Below are 9368 nucleotides of genomic sequence, written 5' to 3'. Positions count from 1 at the left end.
TGTATAAGAAGACTCAAAAGAAACAAAAAACAAGGGAAAGAAAGTAAAACTAGCATATTTCAGTCTGTATTCCATCCATATCAGTTATTTCTCTGGGGGCAGATAGTATGCTTCATTCTTCATCCTTTAGAATCGTCTTGGATCATTGTATTTCTGAGACTAGCTAAGTCATTCACAATTCTTATTCAAACAATATTGCTGTTACTGTGTGCAATGTTCTCCTGGTTGTGTTCACTTCACCGTGCATCACTTCATGTGAGCCTTTCCAGGTTTTTCTGAAATCATTTCTTATAGGACAATAACATTCCAAAAATATGCCACAGTTTGTTTAACCATTCTCCAATTGATGGGCATTCCTTTGATTTCTAATTCTTAGCCATCACAAAAATATCTTCTTAATATTTTTTGAATAAATAGGTGCTTTCCTCTTTGTTTGTATGTCTTTGTGATATATACCTAGCAATGGTATTGCTGAATCAAAGGGTATGCACAGTTTCATAGTCTTTGGGCATAGTTCCAAATTGTTCTCCAAAATGGCTGGATCAGATCACAACTCCACCTGCAGTGCAGGTCCCAATTTTCCCATATCTTCTACAACATTTATCATTTTCCTTTTTCGACATATTAGCCACTCTTGAGGTATGATGCAGTACCTCAGAATTGTATTAATTTGTATTTTTCTCATCAATAGTGACTTAGAGGATTTTTTCATATAAGTATAGATAGTTTGAATACTTGGTCTGAAAATTGCCTGTTCATATTCTTTGACAATTTACCAATTGAAGGAACTCCCAAAAAGACAGATTGAAACAATTTTCCATCTTAAGATTGCTGAGAAGGACTTCAGGAAAGGTCTGTCTCACTTGGGTGAAAGAGGAGCACAGCCCAAAGCAGAAAGTGTCACAACTAGCCAGTAGGAGGATCTTAGCCACAGTATAAATCAGGAATTGTGGCCTCTCAATCCTGGCTCAGTAGGTAGGAAGAGAGGCCTCCAGTCCCAGGGAAGAAGGCAAATGATGAGTCCCACAACCCTAGCACAACAGGCCCAACCAGGCAGAGCCACTCCCAGCACAGTGGGTAATCTGTAAGCACCTAAGGACTCAGCATGGAAAGCCAGTGAACAGATCCCTGGGATTCAGCATAAGAAGCATGGGATAGTGCCCCTTGTGACCTAGAAGCAGAGCTCACCTTTAAAAGTCACAAAATAGGCTAAAAAATGAGTAAGAAACAGAAAAGAACCCTACCCTAGAAAGCTAATATAGCAACAGGGAAGATCAAGACAAAAACTCAAGACATCAAAATGCCTACATGTGAAGCCTCAAAGGGGAATATGAACTGATATCAAGCCCAAAAAGTTGTCTTGGAATAGCTCAAAAAAGGATCTTTAAAGTGAAATAAGAGACAGAAGAAAAACTGAGAAAAAGAATGAAGCTATTCAGTAGAATTATGAAAAAAGGTGTCAATAGCTTGGAAAAGGAAGGATGAAAATGGACTGAAGAAAAGAATTTCTTAAAAATAGAATTGGACAAATGGAGAAAAAAATCTACTGAAGAAAATAACTCGTTTAAAAGTTAAATTGGTCAAATGGAACAGGAGATGAAAAAGCTAACTGAAAAAAGTAATTCTTTAAAAATTATAGTTAGACAACAAGTGGAAGCTAATGAATCTATGAGACATCAAGAATCAGTCACATTAAAACAAAAGAATGAAAAACAGAAGAAAATGTAAAATACATCATTGGAAAAATAATGGATCTGGAAAATAGATCCAGGAGAGATAATTTTTAAAATATTGAACTAATAAAAGTCATGATAAAAAAGAGTCTAGACAGCATCTTCCAAGAAATTATCAAGGAAAACTGCTGTGATTTCCTAGAAGCAAAAAGTAACATAGTAATTAAAAGAATCCACTGATCACATCCTAAAAGATATCCACAAATGAAAACTCCAATGGATATTGTAGCCAAATTCCAAAATTATCAGGTCAAGGAGAAAATACTGCAAGTAGCCAGAAGGAAACAATTGAACTATCAAGGAGCCACAGTCAGAATTACACAGGACTTAGCAGCTTCTATAGTATAGGATTGGAGGGTTGGTAATATGGCATTTTAAAAGGTAAAGGAGCTTGAATTATAACCAAGAATCAACTACACAGAATAATTGAGCATGATCAATGAAATAAGGGACTTTCAAACATTTCCAATGAAAAGACCAGAGCTAAACAGAAAATTTGATCTTCAAATGCAAGACACAAGAAAAGCATAAAAAAGATAAATGTAAAGGGAAAAAAAACACCTTATTCAACAAGATTTAAGCTGCTTTCCTTACACAGGAAGATGATACTTGTAACTCTTGAAACCCTTCTCTTTGTTATGGCAGTTAGAAGGCACATACATAGATAGAAGCTGTAGGTATAAGTTGACTTTAATGTGATAATAAAAAGGTGAAAAATTGTATTAGGAGAAGAAGAAAGGGAGAGGCAGAATATGGTTGATTATATGTAACAACAATGTGGCTAGCAGCTTCTGTATGGGTGTGAGACCTAACAAGACCAGGAACATGAGCTACCAGCACAGGTTCTTTGATCTGTTTTTCTAAGGAAAGCAACTTTAATGGGTTAAAATCTCACTTTAATCATATATATATATATATATATATATATATATATAAGCGCCAACATCTGTGTTTTTCCTAGCTGGGGGGCTCTTAACAATGGCTGCCCAGAATCTTGTCTAGGCAAATCACACCACACTCTTCCAGTGACTTAGAGCCCCAAACAAAATGCTAACCTCTGAGTTTATATACCTTCTTAGGGCCTGAAGGCTTCACACCTAATCAGCAAAAGGGTGTGGGCCTGGGGCTTTGCACCTAGTAAGACTTCATCAAAGGCACTTGATTACTTTAGCATTCTAAAAGAGAAAACAGTAGAAAAAATTCCTACATTAATTACAATACATTATATCACCTGAAAAGGCACAAAGGATCTACTATAGGATAAGGAATGAAAGTAGGGAGTAAACATTGCTTGAACCATACTCTCATCAGATTTGGTTCAAAGATGGAATAGCATACACACTCAGTTGGGTATAGAAATTTATCTTACCTTATAGAGAAGTAGGAGGAGGAAGGGGAAAGAAAAGGGAAGAGGAAGTCTTCTAGAAGGGAGGGCAGATTGATGGAGGTGGTGGTTAGAAGCAAAAACTCTGGTGAGGAGGGATAAAGGGAAAAAAGAAAGAAAAGCATAAATACCATTGGGGTGGGATGGGAAATAGGATGGAGGGAAATATGCATTTAGTAATCATAACATTGAATGTGAATGGGATGCATTCTCCATTAAAACAGCAGATAGCAGAATGGATTAAAAACTATCGTCTTACAATATGTTTACAAGAAACACGTTTGAAGTGGAGTGACTTACACAGAGTAAGGGTAAAAAGCTGGAGCAGAATATATTATGCTTCAGTTAAGTTTAAAAAAAAGGAAGATTGGCAATCCTGATCTCAGAGAAAGCAAAGTAAAAATAGATCTAGTCAAAAAGATAAGGAAAGAAACTGCATCTTGCTAAAAGGTACCAGAGACAATGAAGTAATATCACTACTAAACATCTATCCATCAAATGATATAACATCAAAATACTTAGGGTAGAAGTTATGTGAGTTAAAAGAAGAAATAGACATCAAAACTGTATTGTTCGGGGACCTGAACTGTCACCTTTCTGAACTTGATAAATCCAAAATAAGGAACAAAGAAATTAAGGAGGAGAATAGAATTTTAGAAAAGTTAGATATGATAGGTAGACAGCTGGAGGAAACTGAAAGGGGATAGAAAGAAATATACCTTTTTCTTACTGGTACATGGCATCTATGCAAAAAATTGATGTGGTAATAAGAAACAATAACCTTCACAATCAATTGAAGAAAGGAAGAAATATTAAACTCATTCTCTTCGGATCATTATACAATAAAAATCACATGTAATAAATGGCCAAGGAATGATAGCCTGAAAACTATTTGGAAACTAAATAATCTAATTCATTCACAAATCATAGAAACAATTAGTAATTTAATCAAAGAGAATGACAATAATGAGACAACATGCTAAAACTTATGGGATGCAGCCAAAGCAGACCTCATGGGAAATTTTATATCTCTAAATGCTTACATAAATAAAATGGAGAAAGGGGAGATCAATTAATTGGGTATACAACTAAGAAAGCTAGAAAAAGAACAAATAAAAAATCCCCCAAATAAATACCAAATTAGAATTTCTGAAAACCAAAAGAGAGATTAATAAAATAGAAAGTAAGAAAATTATTGAAATGGGAAATAAAACTAAGAGCTGGTGTAATGAACAAAATGATAAAATAGATAAACCTTTGGTTAATTTGATTTAAAAAAAGAAAGAAGAAAATCAAATTACCAGTATCAAAAATGAAAAGACTGAATTAACCACCAATGGATGAGAAATTAAAGCAACAATTAGAAACTGTATTTCCAAAGTGTATGCCAATAAATTTGACTAAGTGAAATTGATGAACATTTACAAAAATACAAATTGATCAGATTAACAAAAGAGCAAATAAAATATTTAAATAACTGCATTTTAGAAAAAAAAGAAATTGAAAAAGCCATCAATGAACTCCCTAAGAAAATATATCCAGGGCCAGCCTGATATACAAGTGAATATTTTTTTTTATACTGGAAAAGTTTTTATTGTAGGTGGAGTGGGAGAGCTGGACATAGTTTAGACAATTCCAATTTTGTTGGCTACATCTAAAGCATCACAGTCTGGAGCAAGTTGGACATAGGCCTTCTTCTCTCCATCAGGCCGGATCAGCACATCGACCTTGGCCGTGTCAATATCATACAGCTTCTTTACCACCTGCTTGATCTGATGCTTGTTGGCCTTGATATCCACAATGAAGACTACGGTCTTGTTGTCCTCAGTCTTCTTCGTAGCAGACTCAGTGATCAAGGGGAACTTAATGATGGCATAGTGATCCAGCTTGTTTCTCTGAGGGGCACTTTTCTGAGGGTATTTGGGCTGCCTTTGAAGTCTTAGTGTCTTGGGTCTCCAAAAGGTGGGGGATGTTCAGATCTTCTTCTTTTTGTGCCTGTGGATACCCTTCAACACCACCTTTCTGGCCATAAAGGTCTTGGACTTGGCTTCTTTCTTGGGGGGAACAATGGCTTCCTTCTTCACCTTCAGTGCCATCTTGGGGGAGAGGCTACAACTGAATTCTACCAAATATTTAGGGAACAATTAATTCTGATAATGTAAGGCCAGTCAGTAAGTGAAAGCTCTTTCTAGCCCATTGGATAAGCCTTAGGTGGGGCCAACAAAGGGAGGCATGATTAGAGGCAGGTCCATACCCTTTCACTAACTAGGTCTGAGGCCCCAGGCCCACACCCTTTTGCTAGTTAAGCAGAAGTGGGCACAAAGTCCTAAGGGCCCTAAGGGAAGTTGTTAAGACCAGAGCCAATGGTATGTGCACTGAATTCTAGTCAATCAGGTGCAGGCTAGGACTGCATAAAAAGAGAGCCTAGAACTGAGAGCAGCAGAGCAGCAAAACTGAGAGTGGCAGGATTCAGAAGGAGACATCAGGAGAACATTTAGGCAGTGAAAGCTACGGATATCAGAGTTCAGTCCAAGGAGAAGGAGTAGGAACTCAGAGTCTACAGAGCTGCAGAAGAGAGTGCTGAGCAGAGAGTTAAGATTCTTGAGTGGTTGTTTACAGGAAGGCCCTAGCAGGGTAGAAGGTGGTGCCATAATATTGTATTATAATTTCCTTGTTGCTACATCAAGGTGGGCTTACTGCCTTCAGCATAGTATTGCTACTATATGGAATTGGAATTACTGGTCCTGGGATTGGATTCTCTTGTGTCTAAATAAACATTATACTTCCTCTGCCTTCTACCTAGAAAATGTCTTATACTTCACAATTCCAAAATATTCAGGTATGTTCATGGTTATCCTTGATTTCATGAATCTTTCATTACTGTTATAAATACTACATAAGCTATTTGGAAAAAAACGTGAAGAAGGAGTCCTACCAAATTCCTTTTCTTACACAAATATGCTGTTGACAACTAAAACAGAAAAACCAAAATAGCAAAAGAAAATTATAGATCATTTTCTCTAGTGAATATTGACTAAAAATTTTTTAAAGAAAATATTGGAAAATGGGCAATAGCAATCTATCATGAGGATCATGCACTATGACCAAGTGGTATTTATATTGGGAATTCAGGACTGGAAAACTATTGGCATAACTGGCCATACCAATAACAAAATTAACAGAAAACATATGATTATATCCATAGAAGTGAAAAAGGCTTTTGACAAAATGTAGACCCCCTTCCTATTATAAGCACTAGAGACCACAGGAATAAATAGAGTTTTCTTTAAAATAGCAAACTGTATCTGTCTAAAACCATCAGCAAGCATTATACATAATGGGGATAAGCTAGAAACATTCCAAATATATGATCGGGGTGAATGAGAGACACCCAGTATCATTACTATTATTCAATATTTTACTAGAAATGTTAAGTATAGGGGTGGAGCCAAGATGGTGGCTGGAAAGCAGGGACTTGTGTGAGCTCCCCACCATGTCCCTGCAAAAAACTATAAAAAATGGCTCTGAACAAATTCTAGAACTGCAGAACCCACAAAATAGCAGAGGAAAGTAGAGATCCAGCCCAGGACAGCCTGGATGGTCACTGGATGAGGTCTATTACGCATGGAGCAGAGCTCAGCATGGGCGGCGGCAGGACAAAGCAGACAGGGAGCCAGGCGGAACAGGCCCTAGCGCCCTGAATCAGTGAGCTGTGGCAGTTACCAGACTTCTCAACCCACAAACACCAAAGATAACAGAGATGGTTAGTGGGAAAAGCTGCGGGGGACAGAGTTCTCGGTTTGGCCACCGGTTCAGGGGCAGCAGGGGAGGTGCAGCTACAGAACTAAAGCTGCAGTTACTTCCCGCCCCAGGCTCATCTGGTGGGAGGAATTAAGTGGGGGATCAGAGCACGAGTGCAGAACCTGCTTAAGATTTGCATCAGGTCCAGGTTGGTGGTTCTTGGGGAAGGAGGAGTGCTGGTGTGGCAGAGCTGGCTGTATAGAAATAGCTCTGAAATCAACAGCTCATCCCTTCAAGCTTAGAACAAAGTACTCTTTGCTCTACAAGCAGTCATACCCTGCTGAAAAATGCAAGGGTCAAATAAGTTGGCTGGGAACATGGCCAGGCAGCGAAAACGCACTTGGATTCAGTCTCAGACTTTGGAATCATTCTTTGGTGACAAAGAAGACCAAGACATACAGCCAGAAGAAGTCAACAAAGTCCAAGAGCCTACAGCAAAAGCCTCCAAGAAAAACATGAACTGGTCTCAGGCCATGGAAGAGCTCAAAAAGGATTTGGAAAAGCAAGTTAGAGAAGTAGAGGAAAAATTGGGATGATAAATGAGAATGATGCAAGAAAACCATGAAAAACAAGTCAATGACTTGCTAAAGGAGACCCAAAGAAATGCTGAAAAAAATATTGAAGAAAACAACACTTTAAAAAATTGACTAACTCAAATGGCAAAAGAGCTCCAAAAAGGCAATGAGGAGAAGAATGCCTTGAAAGGCAGAATTAGCCAAATGGAAAAGGAGGTCCAAAAGACCACTGAAGAAAATACTACCTTAAAAATGAGATTGGAGCAAGTGGAAGCTAGTGACTTTATGAGAAATCAAGATACTATAAAACAGAACCAAAGAAATGAAAAAGTGGAAGACAATGTGAAATATCTCATTGGAAAAACCACTGACCCAGAAAATAGATCCAGGAGAGATAATTTAAAAATTATTGGCTACCTGAAAGCCATGATCAAAAAAAGAGCCTAGATATCATCTTTCAAGAAATTATCAAGGAGAACTGCCTTGATATTCTAGAGCCAGAGGGTAAAATAGAAATTGAAAGAATCCACAGATCACCTCCTCAAACAGATCCCAAAAAGAAAACTCCTAGGAACATTGTCGCCAAATTCCAGAGCTCCCAGGTCAAGGAGAAAACACTGCAAGCAGCCAGAAAGAAACAATTTGAGCACTGTGGAAAATCGATCAGGTTAATACGAGATCTGGCAGCTTCCACACTAAGGGACCAAAGGGCTTGGAATATGATATTCCAGAGGTCAATGGAGCTAGGATTAAAACCAAGAATCACCTACCCAGCAAAACTGAGTATCATGCTCCAAGGCAAAATATGGATTTTCAATAAAATAGAGGACTTTCAAGCTTTCTCAGTGAAAAGACCAGAGCTGAATAGAAAATTTGACTTTCAAACACTAAAATCAAGAGAAGCATGAAAAGGTAAACAAGAAAGAGAAATCAGAAGGGACTTACTAAAGTTGAATTGTTTTGTTTACATTCCTACATAGAAAGATGATGTGTATGATTCATGAGACCTCAATATCATAGTAGCTGAAAGGAATATGCATATATATATGTATGTATATATATGTGTGTTTGTGTGTGTGTGTCTGTGTCTGTGTGTGTAGGTGTATATATATATATATATATATATATATATATATATATATATATATATATATATATATATGTGTGTGTGTGTGTGTGTGTGTGGGTATATACATGTATATATATATATACATACAGACAGACACAGAGGGCACAGGGTGAATTGAATATGAAGGGATGATACCTAAAAAAATAAAATCAAATTAAGGGATAAGAGAGGAATATATTGAGAGAGGGAGAAAGGGAGAGATAGAATGGGGTAAATTATCTTGCATTAAAGTAGCAAGAAAAAGTGGTTCTCTAGGAAGGGAAGAGGGGGCAGGTGAGGAGGAGTAATTCTTGCTCTCATCAGATTTGACCTGAGGAGGGAATACCATACACACTCAATTGGGTATCTTACCCCACAGGAAAGAAGGAGGAAGAAGATAAAAAAGGGGGGACGATAGAAGGGAGGGCAGACAGGGGGAGGAGGTAATCAAAACCAAACACTTTCGAAAAGGGACAGGGTCAAGGGAGAAAATTCAATAAAGGGTGATAGGTTAGGAAGGAGCAAAACATAGTTAATCTTTCACAACATGAGTGTTGTGGAAGGGTTTTACATAATGATACACATGTGGCCTATGTTGAATTGCTTGCCTTCTTAGGGAGGGTGGATGGGGAGGGAAGAGTGGAGAGAATTTGGAACTCAAAGTTTTAAAAACAGATGTTCAAAAACAACAACAAAAAATAGTTTTTGCATGCAACGAGGAAATAAGATACACAGGCAATGGGGCATAGAAATTTATCTTGCCCTACAAGAGAAGAAGGGAAAGGGGGATGGGAGGGGAGTGGGGTGACAGATGGGAGAGCTGATTG

The 9368-nt window shown here is 37.7% G+C and overlaps 1 protein-coding gene across 1 annotated transcript; it reads right to left on the bottom strand.

Annotated features, from left to right (window-relative positions):
* Nucleotides 1-4742: 4742 nt before the first annotated feature.
* Nucleotides 4743-5213, bottom strand: LOC118837339 (60S ribosomal protein L23a-like). The gene is made up of 2 exons (XM_036744206.1): nucleotides 5136-5213; nucleotides 4743-5027 (listed from the first exon to the last, which is right to left on the bottom strand). Exons 1-2 carry the CDS (start codon nucleotides 5211-5213, stop codon nucleotides 4743-4745), a joined length of 363 nt encoding a protein of 120 aa, XP_036600101.1.
* Nucleotides 5214-9368: the final 4155 nt, after the last annotated feature.

The sequence above is a fragment of the Trichosurus vulpecula genome, chromosome 2 (assembly GCF_011100635.1).
Source record: "Trichosurus vulpecula isolate mTriVul1 chromosome 2, mTriVul1.pri, whole genome shotgun sequence".
In the NCBI taxonomy this organism is placed as follows: domain Eukaryota; kingdom Metazoa; phylum Chordata; class Mammalia; order Diprotodontia; family Phalangeridae; genus Trichosurus; species Trichosurus vulpecula.
Note: the sequence above shows the minus strand (reverse complement) of the source record. Positions and strands in the feature narration are given on the sequence as shown.

Coding starts and splice junctions, on each gene's coding strand:
- LOC118837339 (XM_036744206.1), bottom strand. CDS start 5,213: ATGGCACTGAAGGTGAAGAAGGAAGCCATTGTTCCCCCCAAGAAAGAA. Junction 5,028..5,135: donor AGACCTTTATGGCCAGAAAG/GTGGTGTTGAAG, acceptor AAATACCCTCAG/AAAAGTGCCCCTCAGAGAAA.